The sequence below is a fragment of the Misgurnus anguillicaudatus genome, chromosome 19 (assembly GCF_027580225.2).
Source record: "Misgurnus anguillicaudatus chromosome 19, ASM2758022v2, whole genome shotgun sequence".
Taxonomy (NCBI): Eukaryota; Metazoa; Chordata; class Actinopteri; order Cypriniformes; family Cobitidae; genus Misgurnus; species Misgurnus anguillicaudatus.
Window position 1 is genome coordinate 15,141,392 of NC_073355.2, and position 17,823 is coordinate 15,159,214.

General features: G+C 38.1%; 1 protein-coding gene across 3 annotated transcripts in view; it reads right to left on the reverse strand.

The window, feature by feature from the left end:
* Nucleotides 1-12,814, reverse strand: part of dock6 (dedicator of cytokinesis 6) — a 65,678-nt gene extending 52,864 nt beyond the window's left edge. For all 3 annotated transcript variants that reach the window (XM_073857008.1, XM_073857007.1, XM_073857006.1), the window contains exons 1-4: nt 12,624-12,814; nt 7,835-7,922; nt 3,618-3,793; nt 3,358-3,426 (exon numbers count right to left, since the gene is read on the reverse strand). In XM_073857008.1, coding sequence (XP_073713109.1) covers nt 3,358-3,426; nt 3,618-3,793; nt 7,835-7,922; nt 12,624-12,673 — 383 coding nt within the window. In that variant the 5' untranslated portion in view covers nt 12,674-12,814. The remainder of the gene's footprint in view (nt 1-3,357; nt 3,427-3,617; nt 3,794-7,834; nt 7,923-12,623) is intronic.
* Nucleotides 12,815-17,823: the final 5,009 nt, after the last annotated feature.

Genomic DNA, 17,823 nt, shown 5'->3' on the forward strand with positions numbered 1-17,823 from the left:
TATTGCATCAGGTAAGTGTTAAAAAGTCAATTCTTAATTTAACGCAAAATCCGATATCCGCCGTGTTATTCTGTCATATTTTCTCCTTTTTTCCAAACCGCTACAAACGCCAGTCCTCCTTCTCTGCAGAATGCAATAAACCAATCACAGTGCACCATTCCTTGCATTGTAAAGAACAATGGCGGCGCGTTGAATACAAACATAATCCTAGTTTTCCTCATCTACTTTTTACTTCGTGATCAACAAACAAACAAAAACGAAATAATACTTTTGATGGCATTGCTAAACCTGTGGTGGTTTTCTATGGCGGGGAAGAAACATAAGCCATCAAAAGCGAATAATTTACGTAAGAGGCATTTGGGGGAAGGAAAAATGCCGGCTGTTGCTTGTTCTCACACAACAGCATCAAGCTTCTGTCATGCTAACACATTGACCTCAGGGGATCTTATGAAAAACTTTCAATTATTTTCTGCGAAGTCACGAAAATCGAGCAGGAACATAACATTTTACAGCTGATCCATGTCAAAAAAGTTCAATGACAGTGTTCTTAATATGACAAAGTAAGTGTTTTGATTAATGCCATTAATGTTTCTTTTTTTAATCAGTGTATACCACTAGTCAATGAATATAACATGGCAAAGATGAATGCACATTTATATATTGATTCAATAGATTTATAGCATTTTGAAAAAAAAAACTTCATGGATTTATTGCATTTTGCGGAAAAAATTCTACGTTTTTCTAATAAATCTTTAAAATTATGGATTTGAATTTTTATATTTTTATAACCTAAATATGCTATGTGAAAGTTTGTAACAGAAAATAGTGGTTTTCATCTTGTCACATTCTTGGTATAGAAAACACGTTTTTACCCAAATTAGTCAAAATGGATTTATTGCGTTTTGGAACTCTTCATATGTTACCATGAATATGTAATGTATTAACTGCAAACTCCATTTCTCTCACAAACCTAATGTTTCCCTTCAAAAGACACTGATTATTGATTAACACACTCATTTGTATTACTATAATGATAACATAAAGGCGTTTTTAATATAAATTATTAGTTTGCGTTCAACTAAATAAAGGAAGGTCATACAGATTTGACCTGAGAGAATTTTCATATTTGACTATTAACTATTCATTTAAATTAATTTGTAAACAAATATAAATAATCCCTAAACATGTTGATGTATTTTCTCTAACCGTGCGTCTCAAACAGTTCCCTAGCTTCCTAGGTGGTGAATGAGTATATTGTGTACATAGGATAGGGCACTGTTAAGGACACTGGCTCACTATAAATTGACTTATTTTCCGATGACATGACTATAAAAAAATATGATGAGAGAAGTTACCACTAATATTCATAAGCAACGCGCAGAGACGACATCTCTCTTTTTATAAACTGGTTAGAGTACACAATGAAAAACACAAATTATTCCGTTTCATTTAATACAGACAAGAAAAAAGTCCACTGGTCACACCTGGAACTCACATCTTAGAATACATTGAAGGAAATTTTTAAATAGGTGCTATCTTTATGTATCGGCAGCAGATTTATATATATATAGTACTGTGCTAAAGTTTTAGACCGCCATGCCACAATTAGATTTGTTGTTTTTGCAATGTTATAGTGATCATATATAATTATTTCTCAGTCTCTTTAATAGAATACATCCAGAAAATACAGGAAATGTGTATATAGTATTAAAAACTGTATAAAAATGTAAACTGATGTGTCAAGTATTTAGGGTAAACTCCCCTTCCACTTGAGCAATAGCAGGAAACTGCAGAATCTCTTAAACCTAAATAAAATTAATTCCTAATTTCTAATTTTAAAGAAGTCCTGAAATTAATTTTTTTATTTCTTGTACATATTTCCTGTATTTTCTGTTTGTATCTTAATAAAATAAATTGAAAAATAAATATGGATGGACATTAAACTTCTAAAACAACAAGTCTGGTGGTGGTGGCCTAATGGTGCGTTTACACCAACCGCGTTCATGCGTCAAAATCGTGTCTAAAGTGCCTAGTTTGCCGCTTGAACAGTTTGAATGCATTCGCGTGTATAGAGTAGACACGCCGAAAAAGCAAGCATTTGACGTGCGTCAGAGGCAAAATCCGCTTCTTGCGGGAGGGGCAAGTGCTATGCGGTTGTCTGTTTGCAAGATGACTGATGTTGATTGTGAGTTATCGGTTTGTTTTTGGTAACCTGGAAAATAGACGGCGCAGGTCGATAAACGTCACGTGACTCAAAAGTGAAATGTGTATTACAACTTACCAGGTTGCCCGATGTCCTCATTGACACTCTTCCAAGAGAGGTCCTATCTCTATAGAAATAAGAACTTGTGTTGTATCCTGGTGACTGCTCACGGAAACTATCAAGCGTTCCTTCATGTTAAATGATCCGGGCGGGGGTGCCTCCACAGCAGCAAGCAGGCTCCTGATTGGTTAATGCGGCGCAAAATTCCGCCAAAGTTCAAATTTTTCAACTCGGGCGTCAGCCGGCAATCCGCGTCAAACACAAAATGCACAAAAAGCACCACTCGCGCGTACCGCGCACAACGCTCAATTCGCGCGAGCTAGACGCACGAATGAGGCGGAAAAGCGTCTTCTGCACCACGCCAAATGCTTCTTTCGCACTGCGGGACCTCAAGACGCGCGTCAACTCGTCTTCACATTGACTTAACATTGAAATCACGCATCTACCGCGGTTGGTGTAAACGCAGCATAAGACTTATGCACAGTACTGTATATATATTTTCTCGTCTAAACTAAAACTACATTTTGTGACCAAGAACAGTAATATTGAGAAACTGCTATTATTTCTAATGAGTTGACTCACACAATTTCGGTTGAAAAGCTTCAGAAGAGAACAGATGATTTCTGGTAAGGTAACATAGGGAGCATCGATGCTACCTTGTTCTTGCATTGCATTATGGGAATTTTTATGGAACGAACTTTGCAGTGCACTGTGTGGATTTTGCAAGACAGCCCTTAAAATGTCCGACTTCCTGATCAGTGCCCTGACTAATGAATAAGGGAGCAGTGGCCGGTTGCATAAACTGTTTAGACTAGTCTTACAAGTTAGTCATCAATTTTTTACTTCAAAACTGATCATGACTGTTTCAAGTCTGATCTCGTTTCAATTTGAAAATTAAGACTGATTAGTTACTTAACTTACTGGCTATGTTTATGCAACCAGCCCCTGATTGAGACTCACCCTAAAAAATTTTAGGCACAGTGAAAAAAAAAGGTAGCAATAAAACGTCAACGTTCAAAAGCCTCACAGATAGAAAATGTATGAATATATCTTTTTCAGGAATCTAAAATATGATTCAGATGCAGATCACTTACTTTCTCTGAATGATGAGCCAGTCGTCAGTGTAGACACTCAACGCATCCCTCACTCTGGCATCCAGACAGCTAGCAGGGAGTACAAAAACATTTTTACGTCAAACGCCCATTTATACAACATACAGGTAGCACAGCAGACAAACTTATCCAAGATAATGAGATTACGTGATTACCAATGAGGGTGCGAGGAAGAGCAAGCTTGATTATACAGTGGTGTCTATGTGTATGTGTGTATACAGTATGTGAGATGGTCGACTCACTCCTCGTCAGGTAGAGGCGGCTCTATGGTAGCACACTCTCTCTCCTGAAGAACCAGCTCCAGATCATCACTGGGAAACTCCAGCAGCTGTCTCAAGCACCCTGACTCAGCTCCTGGTGGATGACTGCTGACATACTCTTCAAAGTCTATTGGCTCCACCACCTCCGTCAGAGGCACCTGAAAGAGTACAAAAGGTATCGTGATATGACCATCATTCTTTGCAACAGAAGCATGTGTACTGAGGACAGACAGAAGCCTTCCAACCAGCTTGCATGTTGTGCGGCTGTATATTTTCAAAGAGGGAAGAAAAAAATTGATTTTCATCCTATGCCCTTTTAACTCTTTCCCCACCATGGACAAGTTATCTCGTCAATTAAGAGAAAACACTTCCCTGGCGATGACGAGTTTTTATGGCAATCCATATTTCCACTATCATCCACTTGATGGCGCTCTTACCCAACTTATAAAACACTGAAGCATTGATTCATTTAAACAGTAAATTTTAACAGTAAAAACAGTATGTTTTGATCATCAATCTGAATCTGATCTGTAACTAAGTCCTTTATCTTCTTAAGCTATATTCTTTAGCTTTTTGCTCAAAATTTGGTATTTTTGAAAAAACTACCTCAATTTTTTCTGTTCTTTCATTTGATATATTGTTTGTTTATATATTTAAAGAAGAAAATTTTCTGGAAGGCATTAAACTTTTGTGAAAATCATACAAAATGCTGGCGCTGGCTAGCAACGTTTTTTAAAGCGCTGGCTAGCAACGTTTTTTAAAACGCTGGCGGGGAAAGAGTTAATACAGGGTTCCCAGACCTTACTTAACCTTAAATTCAAGGACCTTTCAAGGACTTTCCAGGTCCAATACCTTAAAATTCAATGACTAAATGTGAGGACGCAAGGTTACATCACTGCGGTGACCATAGATATGTATAAAGGCTAGATGTCTCCCCCGCGCTGCTGGCCAATTGGGTGGAACGTCTGCATTTTGGCGGCCATCTTACCACAGGGTAGCATTGAGTTTAAATGATGCAGGTACTTTTAAATGACCATAACTTGCTTAATTTTTTATCGATTTTCAAACGATTTAGTTTGTTATAAACGTCAAAGATGTACCTATGACATTGCATACTTATAAAAAATAAAAATAAAATTCATGAAACAGGTTAATGCATCCAGAATTATAGCCAGGTTAATAACGTTTGTAAAAAACCAAACCGTTTGAAAATTGAGCAAGTTATGGTCATTTAAAAGTAACTGCACCAATAAACTCAATGCTACGAGTGAGCGAGCTGTCTGAGGTAAGATGGCCGTTAGAGACTCCGCCGTAAGACATCTAGCCTTGATACATATCTATGGCGGTGACACTTTGAGGACGCCTCCAGGGGTAAGTGCGTCTGAATGTGTATATTAAATTCAATCAATGGTGAGGCTTAACGAGAAAGACAGGGTGATGCAGGAGCCAGGAAGAATATCGCTATGTGAAATATTGCCAATGATGCTGTTTCAGGGATGCAGGAAGTACGGGAAGGGAGATGCAGCGTCTTGTTCCTTTCTCAAGGAACAACAGTTACATACGTAACCAGAGACGTTTTCATGTGTGAAACACAACAATGCAAAAAAGCATTTTGGTATGAATCAACATTCGCATGCAGAAGATATAAGCATCTAAAGCAAACAGTTTATCACATGTGCTTGAAAGGCTAGAAATTTTATGATATTATCCTACACTACACAGGGAATACTATGATTTTTTTCCAGAAAACTTATTGCATAAAATAGATTCAAACACTTTCAATGAACTGTATCTATGTATGTACATTTAAAAAACTTGAGATATTTATCGTATATCATCCCAAAATTATAGAAAGAAATTAATTTAGGTCAATTTCAATCAGCCCTATATATGATTTATCCTGATATTGTTAAATAACTTCAGTGTAGTTGTCTTGTTAGTAGCACAATGTAAAACATTTGTTGGTACAACTTAAAAAATTAAGTTACTTAAAAAAATGTATTCAACTTAACTCATTCCAATCCCCGCCAGCATTGTTTGGGATTTTCACAAACGTTTCACAAAATGCCTTCCAGGAAAAAAATGTCTAAAAATTTATAAACATGCAAATACATCAAAGAACAGCCCCTTTGCTTTCAAACAATCAATAAACAAACAAACAAAACGGGAAAAAAAACATTTCATCCTATCTATATTTTTTCTCTGCTTATAAACTCTTAAATATGGGTATCTTTCTTTAAAATGACTAATTATTTAGCAAAAAGCTGAAAATAATTGCATTTTTGTGAAGGAATTTTGTTAGAGATCAGATTCAGAATGATTATCAAAACATATACAGTTTAAAATTAGTAAATAAAGCGGTATTGCAGATTAACATAAAATTTCACCAGAAACAAATTTTTTAAGCAAATGTTATCTTTCTCTTAATTGACTAGATAACTCGTCAATGGTGGGAAAAGACTTAAAATTTGTTGTGTCAACTAATATTATTAAGTTAAATTAACTTTTAAGTTTAACCAACTTGTTTTCAAAAGGACAGTTTGACTTTAATTTGATCTCTTTACATTATGGGAAGCTTTTAGTTGAATCTGGGGAGCTATAGTTTCAAATTAGCTTCCTCAACACTGTATAAATGAAAAACATTGTTTACAGTTACTGTTTCAGTGTGTGTGTGTATTAAGAGAAGGGGAAGTATTTGGGATCTGTGGTTATTTCCACTTTCCCTTTTGATTCCTATTCTTTAACTTTATCAAGTAAATCATGTGATCTTAGTGTGAACTAACTAGACAAAACACAGCGGTGTTAAATAACTACATGTTAATTTTAAATATGTACATGTAGTGCTGCCTTAAAGGAACACGCCCACATTTTGGGAATTTAGCTTATTCAACGTATCCCCCAGAGTTAGATAAGTCCATACATACCTCTCTCATCTCCGTGCGTGCTGTAACTCTGTCTGACGCAGCCCCCGCTAGCTTAGCTTAGCACAAAGACTGGAAATGCATGGCTCCAGCTAGTATACTGCTCCCAATAAGTGACAAAATAACGCGATCATTTTCCTATTTATGTGTTGTGATTTGTATAGTCAAACCGTGTACAAATAACAAGGTGATATGAGACACAGCGATCTTTTAACAGTATACATACTGAGAACTATATTCTCTGAAGACGAAGCACTGCCGCATGGGCGGAGTGATCTGCTCGCAGCACACGAGAAGCCCCTGGTGAGGAGCAGAGAATTCGGTCAGAGTTGTGCAAATCACTCCGCCCATGCGGCAGTGCTTCGTCTTCAGAGAATATAGTTCTCAGTATGTATACTGTTAAAAGATCGCTGTGTCTCATATCACCTTGTTATTTGTACACGGTTTGACTATACAAATCACAACACATAAATAGGAAAATGATCGCGTTATTTTGTCACTTATTGGGAGCAGTATACTAGCTGGAGCCATGCATTTCCAGTCTTTGTGCTAAGCTAAGCTAGCGGGGGCTGCGTCAGACAGAGTTACAGCACGCACGGAGATGAGAGAGGTATGTATGGACTTATCTAACTCTGGGGGATACGGTGAATAAGCTAAATTCCCAAAATGTGGGCGTGTTCCTTTAAGATTAATCGTCGCGACTAATCGTTTGCAGAATAAAGTTTTTGTTAACATAATATATGTGGGTGTACTGTGTATAATAATTATGTATAAATACACATACACACACGCATGTATATAATTAAGAAACATTTGCATGTGTATATACATGTTTATATTTATATATAATCTATATTATATATAAATATAAATATTTATTATATAAATAAAAAATTTCTTAAAATTATACATTTATGTGTGTGTCTTTATATAAACATAATTATTATAAAGAGTACACACACACATATATTATGTAAACAAAAACTTTTATTCTGCAAACATGACGCAGCACTATCTACATGTTATTTAGATTTGTATATTGGGCTAAACAAAGTTCAGCATAATTGCTCTACAGCAAGAACTTTCATTATGTGATTCACAGTATCATATTAAAGCCAGTTTTAAGCATCTGAATGTTGATCTGTTTTCAAAACAAATATTCTGCAAGCTCCTAAATGACGCCCTCATCCTACTAAGCCAATTTTGGATGTGGGATGCCCACAGATTTCTGTGCAGACTAAGAGAAACTGACATGAACAAACACAAGTAAAGACAAACCGGCTGATGAATTCCACCGCGTTTTTTGGACATCTGCGGAGAGCCATATTCTCGGGAAACCTGCTTTCTGACCTCAGACGCTACTGTCCTGTGAGAGACAAAAGCAGAGAGGAAATTATATTTGCATGATTTCTTATCACATCGGGAGCTCATATCCAAGTACACAATAGCCACAAAGACAATCAAGATTACGACGCATCAGATGCGGGGTGTATATACGACAGACAGGGAAGATCAAACATGAGCAAAACATTTTAAGAGATGCTGAGCTGCCAATTTTGGAAAAGCTCTGCCAATTTCGGTACCAAATACAAATGAGAGGCTTTAATGCGGCACAAAGCCGAATAACCCAGCAACCCCTCATCCAGCCAGAGACAGCCGACAGCTGCTGCCTTACAAACTCAAAATGTCTCGCTCTTACTTAGACAAAGATATACACACAAAGCATACATGCTCATGCACAGCTGCAAATACTCCAGCTCCCTTCAAAACACACACTTCCCATCATTACTGGTGTTTACTAAAGAAAAGCATCCCTCTTACTACAGTAGTATGCTCATGCTTAGATTTATCAATGTTAGTACTTAATTTGACTTTTTTAAGAAAACAGACTTACAATTGTCAATCTGCATACCAATCACAGCACATAGGAACTGCATAGCAACTCTTCTGCAACCGTACTTAACTTTAGCATCGCGGTACTGAGTTTTGCATGGGCAAGGGCAAACACATTTCCTTCAGAAAATGCAAATATTCACATAACTACTCCTGACTTTTGCTGTTTTAACACAAACTCTTAAAGGAATGGTCTACCCTTTTGCCATATTAAACTATGTTATTACCTCAACTTAGACAAATTAATACATATCTATTTTTTTTTTCAAAACGTGCACTGTACAGCGCGTCGTGAATGTGTTAGCATTTAGCCTAGACCCATTCATTCCTATGGTACCAAACAAGGAAGCCACCAAACACTTCCGTGTTTTCCCTATTTAAAGACTGTTACATGAGGAGTTATACCAGTAAGTATGGTGCCACAAAATAAAACTTTTTTTTGGTACCATAGGAATGAATGGGGCTAGGCTAAATGCTAACACATTCACAAGATAGGTATGTATTAATTCGTCTAGGTTGAGGTAATAACATAGTTTAATATGGCAAAAGGGTAGACCATTCCTTTAACAATAGTAGTACTACAATAGGTTTCACACAGCAATGCCATAGAAGAACCATTTTTGTATGTAAGGGGAAAAATTGGGAAAAAATTGAGATTTTTTTATAGTTTAAGGACCTTATTTTTAACTACAAGAAACCTTTCGGCAAACAAAAAGGTTCTCTCAAAGGTTCTTGGGATGTCTATGGCAGGGGTTTTCAAACTGGTGTCCGGGGACCACCAGGGGACCTCCAAGAGGTTATAGGCCAAGGGTCTCCAACGTGGTTCCCGCACAGAATCTGTGAGGCGCCCGCCAATTCTATTATGTCTCAATTGTAAAATGTATTTATTACATAATATTAGCTTGACTCAGTTTGACATTTTAAACAATACTACTAAAACATATTATCAATTAAAATAAAATAAAATCAACAAGTAAAAGCCCTCCAGATTTAGCCATTTAGCCAGGTTTTATCCACTGTGGTAGACCTTGCTGACAAAAAGGTTGGAGACACCTGTTCTAGGGGGTCCCCAGGAAATACCAGAGAAAAAAGCAAAAGAAAATTTGTAAAAATTGTAGGAGTTTCTCTCTAATTTCTTGCTACATACATTTTAGAAACATTTATACTTATTACAATTCCCTTTATCTTATTTTTTTTTGGGTTTATAAGACAGGATTCCTTTGGAAAGCGGCTAAATAAAACAAAATTTATTGTCAAAGTTGCTGTACAATGTTTTTACATCCAGCATTACTCTAAGTGAAGCCATTTATATATTCATTAAACATAAAAATACATAAATTGCTATTTATATTTTAGGCAGGGGTTCCCTCTCAAAAGGTTTATCATATTTGGCAAGTTTGAAAACCCCTGGGGCCTCATTTAGAAAGTGTGCGTATGCAAAAAGTCCATATTAACTGTCTTTGACGCGGAAAAGTGCTTAGCGCCACGTCAGGGTCTGAGCAGACATATGCACTTTTGCTTGTCCGATTGCTGCAGGTTTTTGGCAATATTAGCCTTTCTTGCTGCTCGAAATTGGGTTTAAAGGACAAGTTCGGTAATTTACACTTAAAACCCTGTTTTCAGATTGTTTATGATGAAATAGAACGGTTTTGACTGAAATTTGGACATATGATGCTGGCCCGAGAATTTTCGTGTGTTTGTTCTATAACCTCCCAACTCTACAATGGCTGTATAGGTGCACTGGAACAAACCTTCCTAAAATGCATTATACTTTCGTTTACAAAGACGTAAAACTCACCGGGTGGTCAGGGGTGTTCACCGATATGCTCACACAAAAATCATTGCAAAAGATGCTTTCCAACAGGTGTTTTAGCATTCGTTGTAAACTTGTGGACCTTGCGGAGATTTGAAATTGCTCAGCTGCGCACAAGTTCAAGATCATTTGCGATTTATAATTTTCACATCCAAAAGAAAGGGGTATGCGCATTTTCTGTCCATAAGTACGGTTTATGAATCACACGCACTCTTGATAAATGATCGCAAGATCAAATGTAGGATGGTTTCTACACAGCATTTTACTTTTAAGAGTGCGTGCAATGCAATTTAAAGACTGCTTAACAAAACCCTGCAGAGAGCATCATCAGGCCCAGAGCCTTAACCAATCCCGATGTGATCCAAACAGGCGGACATGGCCGCGTCCCTGGGGTCAAGCCACTTCAGGGACTAACCACTTCCTGAGATTACAACACTGGGACTGTGAAGGAAAACCTCTTAAAACAAACTCTAAGCGTGCAAGGTCAGACTAAACTAATGGTAATAATAATAACGCACGTTTTATTTTACAGTGTGTGACAAAATACAAAGTGTGTTTACAAAAAAGTGTAACATTTGTGCACGTTAATAAATGAATGTCCTGGCTCAGAGTGGTTAGGAATGCTGCTTTTACCGTGGCTTCCCATTTCCTTTTTAAAAAGGAAAGAGGAAAACTTGGAATGGAGCGCAACACCCTTTCCTACATCCTGCAGTGAAACAATGAGTCTGTTCTCACAGAGGTGAAGACAGTAAGGAGCATGCAAAAGGAGACGGTACGTGAACGAAACATAAGCCAGTGCACCAAAGTTTCATCCCTTTAGGCCACAAAACAGGGACAACAACTCATCTGGTGTATCCATGAACAAAGTTTCAACTTTTTAAGACATAGTAGCTTGCTATGGTAGTAATGCCACACCTTACGCTGAGCCAAGAGTTTGGTGATAGCAACACCAGGGGCGTGGGTTTGGTTTTCAAGGAGCACACAAACATTAAAATGAATGCGTTGGAGTAATTTGCTTTGATTAAATGTAAACATCTTTAAGATCATCAAGACTGTACATTCTGTAGTGTTTCCAATTTCTGTGTGGTTGTTTATTTGTGAAGTATACCAGTCAGCATTTGAAGTGGATCAAAAAAGTTCATCAGAGTTGTCCTAAGAAGAACTGGTATGGGGTAAAGAAAACTTTCATCCTTTGAATGTTGACTAGTACTGTATTTTGATATACTAATCTTTCTGAAGCAGGGTGTATAAAGTACAATGGTAATACAAAAATGCACCCTGAAGACTCACACATGGATGTTTATCTTTACCTACATTCCAAGATTTCACTTTGTTCTCATGTTTTTCCAACATGTTCATTGGCGTCCTGAGGTGATTTTAATCTCTTTATCAATTTATCATGTCTGATCCAGTCCACAAATAATAAAGCAGCCATAACAATGCAATTTAAAATAAGACAAAACAAACATTAAAATAAGCTAAACAACTAAAAATCTAGATATTTCTTAGTGTTTGATTATGTTTGTAAAGAATACAGGTTTAGGTCAAGCTCTAGTATATTTATTTGCTAGAAATTGTAAGTTGGGGGGGACTTTACATTTTGTTGTTGACAATAAGGGGGCTTTGAAGCGATAAAGGTTGAGGACCCCTGTTCTAATGGTTTTTATTACAAACACCATTATGATCCATCATCTGTTTACCATTAAAATCAATATAACATTTCTTAATGTTGTGTGTTTTGGGGGGGGGGGTTCTCTTGGTTCCAAACGTCAAAAAACATCACAAGTAGGGATCGTTATAGTATCCATTAAAACCAATAACGTTTCTATTATAACCATTAAATCCATTTAAATGATTTTCCTGATACATTTTCTCTGAGGTAACATAAACTGAACAAACAACAACAAGTTACATTAGTGATCCGCATACCATTAATAATCTCACAATATCAGCAAACCTCTGTATTAAATGAAAGTACAGCCCTAGGCACATTCCCAAAACACAAAGTGACATGTATTTGAATAGTTGAAAGTGTCACCGCATTCAAAGAGACATTTACAGTAGCGATATAGCAATATCACTTATCCCATTACAACTCAATGCATCCACATATCGCCGACACCAACCTCAGATCGCTTCAAAATGATATAAGCTTCAAATGTAATATTTACACTGCAAAACGCGTTGTAGTCGAAAACTCATATGGTTTGATATACTGTCATATAGTTGAGAAGTGCACTGAACTAAACAAAAGGTTCAGGTCAACTCGTGGCGGGTCTCTTTATCTTTCCCATAAGAGTCGATCCCGACAACTACTTTACGACACGCTTACGTTTCAAACTGTGTAAAGTGTAAACCAACCTGTTGATCTTGTGCGCAAAAGCCCTCCGTTCGTTAGTTAGGGTTGCCATCCCATCTGAACAGGGACAGCGTCGTACAGTTTCCCTGTACTTTGGTGATTATTTTGGAGTCGAGTCCTAAGCTTCCTTGTGTGGGATTTGGGGTAAAATTGCGCCTCCTAGCAGTCCGGGGGCTGCATGGCGCTTCGCTCATGTGGTGCTGTTCAAACTGACAAAAGTATGACATCAGATTATCGCGAGAGCTATTCATAGTGTATGCTTTCGAATCCTTCTCGCGGTTCTTGGATGTCACAATCTGTCTGCACAGCTCTTCTGAATGTGAACCAACCGGACTGTCTTGACTTACCAAACCGGTTTCGACTGACGCACCTGTCCGTGTCTCAGGGGATATGCAATGTTTTTCTTGGATGGATTTCCTTTCTACTCATGAGGTATAATAGTGAATTTGAATTAAATTTTACCTTCTACCCAAAAACATTTACTGCATTCTTAACCGGCATATAAAACGACACCACCATGAAAACAACCAATACAAATAACCTGCTATTTATTTATAATATCTTTAGAATTTATTTATTATTACAAAATAAATTAAAATAAAATACTATTTAGAATTGAATGAATGTGCGGTGTTAGGTGTGTGTTCGCTGTTTTTCTGTGTTCTCTACATCTTCTCATGTAAAGCTGCTTTGCAACAATTAACACTTGTGAAAAGCGCTATATAAATAAAATTGAATTGAATTGAATTGAATTTTACAATGTCTTGAAACATTGCTGACTCATGAACGTATAATAAATACGAGCAATACGAGCCAAGTAGCTGTGGTTTACAGTTTACTTAAAACAGCTTAATTCAAAACCGTATACCCGTCAAAGTATCATAAAAAACACACGGCAACAAAATAAGTGATTAAAATTATTATTCTTCCGCCAAGCAATGTAGTTCTTCAGAGGCGTATGGTTGCCAAGCAACACAGAGACGCAGTGGCGCAGTAATACTGATGTAAATGCGATCACAGGTGAATTTTTCATAAGTTTTAAAGGGGACATATCATGAAAATCAGACTTTTTCCATGTGTAAGTGCTATAATTGAGTCCCCAGTGCTTCTATCAACCTATAAAATGTGAAAAAGAACAACCCAGTAACTAAGTTTTGGTAAACCATTCTCTGCAAGCATGTAAAAATAGCTAGTAGAAATTTGGCTCCCTTTGTGATGTCAGAAAGGGATAATACCACCCCTTAATCTGCACTATCCAACCACGGCCATTTAGTGCAGAGATGCGCTCATTTGCATTTAAAGGTGCAGTGTGTAATTTTTAAACAGAAATGCTAAATAATATACAAAACTATATTATCATGGGTGTATAAAGACCTTTTTATAATGAACCGTTATGTTTTTATTACTTTAGAATGAGACATTTTTATCTACATACAACGAGGGTCCCCTTACATGGAAGTCGCCATTTTGTGCCGCCATATTTCTACAGAAGCCCTTAACGGACAAAGTTTTTTACTAATATGTCTCCGTCAATTACATGTTTTTCCGGTGGCGGCTACCGTAGCTTCTCTATGTGTTTCAAAAGCGAGGGAAAAGCAGTGGACTGAGCCATTGCTCAACCTCACCACTAAATTTACACACTGCACCTTTAAAAAGACACACCCAAAATGGCACATTTTTGCTCACACCTACAAAGTGGCAATTTTAACATGCTGTAATAAATTATCTGGTATTTTGAGCTAAAACTTTACATACGTACTCTGGGGACACCAAAGATTTATTTGACATCTTAAAAAGTCTTGTGACTTGAATGTCCCCTTTAAATTTGGCTCAACCAATCATAATCAAAGCTCATAATCTGTTTTATGTTTAATCATTTAGCAAACGTTTTTATCCAAAGCGACTTACTAACGTGGGACAACATTTTACCTTACAATTTGTCATTGCAATCAGTTTTATTAATTTTTAATCATTTTAGAGATGATTTTGCATCCTGGCCGTATCCCCCAAGACAACATTTTACAGTGAACTAATTTGTATCCCTGCTCTTTATTGGTGTGTCATATCGTACCCATTTTTATTATATTTTGTAAAGTATTTAAATGTCAAATGATTTTATGCCTAATGCTGCTACAGCGCCCAATTCCCCCAGAGCATCTACAAAAGTTCACTCTCATTTCTTCTCAACACACTTCAAGTCAAACGGCTCTGTTGCCACCAGAGGGAGTTGTACTCCACAAGTGCTGGACACAGTCAGACAAAAGGCGGTGGCCAGGAAATAATGACTCAACCCTCCACCACCTTATTGTCTAGATGCAGTATTGTCCAGAAGTAAAATATAAGATTTCATTATTCATTTCACAGGTTTACAAGAGTAGAATACATTCAAACAGCAATATGCGAGTACCATATCTTTCATTGTACTGTAACAATAGATTTAAGACACATATCTTGTTGCATGCCAGAATTCTTCAATTGTATAGACTGTATACATATACCAGACCACATTACAAACATACAAAATAAAATGAAATCCCAGCTATGATAATAATCTACTAACAGTCATTCAAACCGTAAAACATCTGTTTCCTTTCCATAAATTAAGACACACGCCCAAAAACAGATTACCAGGGGACATTTATTGACACGTCTTTCGCCCAAGGACACACATTTATCAGTTCTCTCTCCTTCTCCCTGCTGTAACCTCTTCCCATCCCCCTCGAAGCATTGAGGTATGACCATACAGTGCTGTCGGCCCCCTCCCTTATAGCTCGCCTCAGCACCATGCCCCATTAATTCAGCACCAAGGAGAGCTGCTGGTGCAGGTACAAGCCAGCACTGACCTAAGGAATGACTGTGGTAGTATGTGTGTGCGCGTTTAAGAGAGAGTGTGTTTTTTAGGAGGGCCATGTATGTTGAATTTTTCGTGCAGCCTCTCAGCAATCCTTACTCTGGGGCCGATACGCTAATGAAGATAAATGAATCTCTATCCTGTTTTTGGCCCCAGACACAGTGCAGAACTAAAACCTGATGCTTGGTTTCACAAGGAATAAATATAGATGTAAAAAATGATGTTGTGAGGCTCTGGAGGTCTTCTTCTGTGACATTCGTCTATATGAGTGTGTGTGTTGTGGTGATTTTGAAGGATGATCAGCTTGCACCGATGGGAGTGGACGGGCTCAGAGATGTAATGGACCATCATTCAAGCAATTACATTAAGAGAATTACCGCATTGCGACTTTCATACGAACCCGGTACATATATACTTGAGCTATAGCGTGCTACCATACTGAACCCAATGGCACTGGTGATCGAATGCAACATGTGAGATCCAGATGGAGGATTAAAAATAGTTTTACATTTTCGAGTTGAAACGCAGGATCATTACAGGCAGGCGGCATTTACATCACGTCCTTTTCTTCTTTCCCTTCTGCTTCTCTCCCCGTCGAAGGCTTTCAATTCTTCGACCGGCACTATTGTTTGACTGCCCCTCCCCCAGCGGGCAGGAGAGCACCCCCCATCCCTGCTGCATTACCGGAGAACAAAAGAGATAGTGTCAGACGCCACCCTCTAGATCTCTTTCACACCCCAGCCCCCACCGCGATTCCAGATGGGGCTGCCTTTTTTCAGGGTCTCTCTGAACCCCAAGAGTCCTCCAAAATGGACGTGCACCTCCCCCTCTCCCCAATCTTCAGCTGCCCGTCACCCACCTGCTCTCTCTGCCACGCGCCCGTGTCCAGAGCACGCCCCCTTTCCCCATCCCATCCACGCAGACAGCTCCATTCAAATCATTAACCACTTGCTTGCTACGGCCTTCCTCCAGACCATAGGATAGAAAAAATCGCAAATGAGATATCTGCAATAACTTAATTATTGCAAAAAGCCATGGGGAACAAATAGTTGGGAGTCTCTAGTTTTATTTTGGAGAAACGACATGTGTCTCCTCTGGTGCTTAACAGTGTCTTAAACTGTGCTCGGATTTGCTGAGATACGCCATCAAAAGCCGGATATTTCGATATTAACACATCAAGAAAATCCTATGCCATTCACATTAATTTTACAGCTTTATGCTTTCGCTGTAAGCAAGGGTGTACATCTGAGACAAATCTGACATCTTAAAGAAACATAACTGGGAACTCAATTAAATCCGAGCTATAAAAACACAGCCCCTAAACAATAAAAGTGTGCTATGGGAGGGGAGCTGTACATCTCATTTTATGATATGGTTTCCTCCAAGGCCCGCAAAAGAAAAAAATCCATTTCATATGTAAAAATGATTCGCAGTACTATGTGACAACTCCACAGATGTGATCGCAAATGTATACAAAAAGGCAAACGTTATTAGAAATGTTTGACATAATAAGTGCATTCATTTTTAAAACGAATGATTTCATCGCGTTTGCGGTAAGATCGCGGTTTTGGCATCTGACATCATTAAGCCTCTGAAAGTCTGCAAGGGTAAGCAGTGATGCAGACTCATGCGCGAGGAAGAGGCAGATGCTCATTTGATTGTATTCCTCTAAAAGCTCTGACACGTCGCATCCTCTGAGCCGCACCCCCTCTCCCAGGCCTCCAGGGAATGGTGTGGAGGAGTAGCACTGGTCCGCATCTGTCGCGGGGCAGCTGTTGGTCACTTAATGGAATTTGTCCTGTAGCTGATGGGCCAGGGGCAGTGGGAGGCCGGGCTAATGACTCCTGAATCTGTTCAAATCTTACCAATTACTCTGAGATAGCGAAATCCATACCGCCATTTTACTGTATCTGCTGTTACGGTCTCCTTAAGAGCTGATTAGTGATTTCTCTGATTGATTATGTTTATAGTGTGTGGCACATTCCTGCATTTACTTATACGACAATATGAAGGGATGTAAGAAAATGCTTGCAGTACTTTAGAAAACTTAATGTGGCGGTTTCCTGAAAAGGGATAAGCTTAAACCAGGACAAGGCCTTAGTTTAATTAAGAAATATAACTAGTTTTAACAAACATGACAACCAAAAACATTACTGGCGGGCATTTTGAGGCAAAACAAAGGGCACTGGTGTATTTTAATATATGTCAGTGCAAGTTGATTTCCGTTTGGACAGCTCTTACATTTATTTTAGTCTAGGACTAGTCTAATCCCTGTCTGGGAAACTGCCCCAATATGTTCAGTAGCAAAGGTGGCAATATCAAGATTTAAAATTCAAGATGTTTATTGTCAA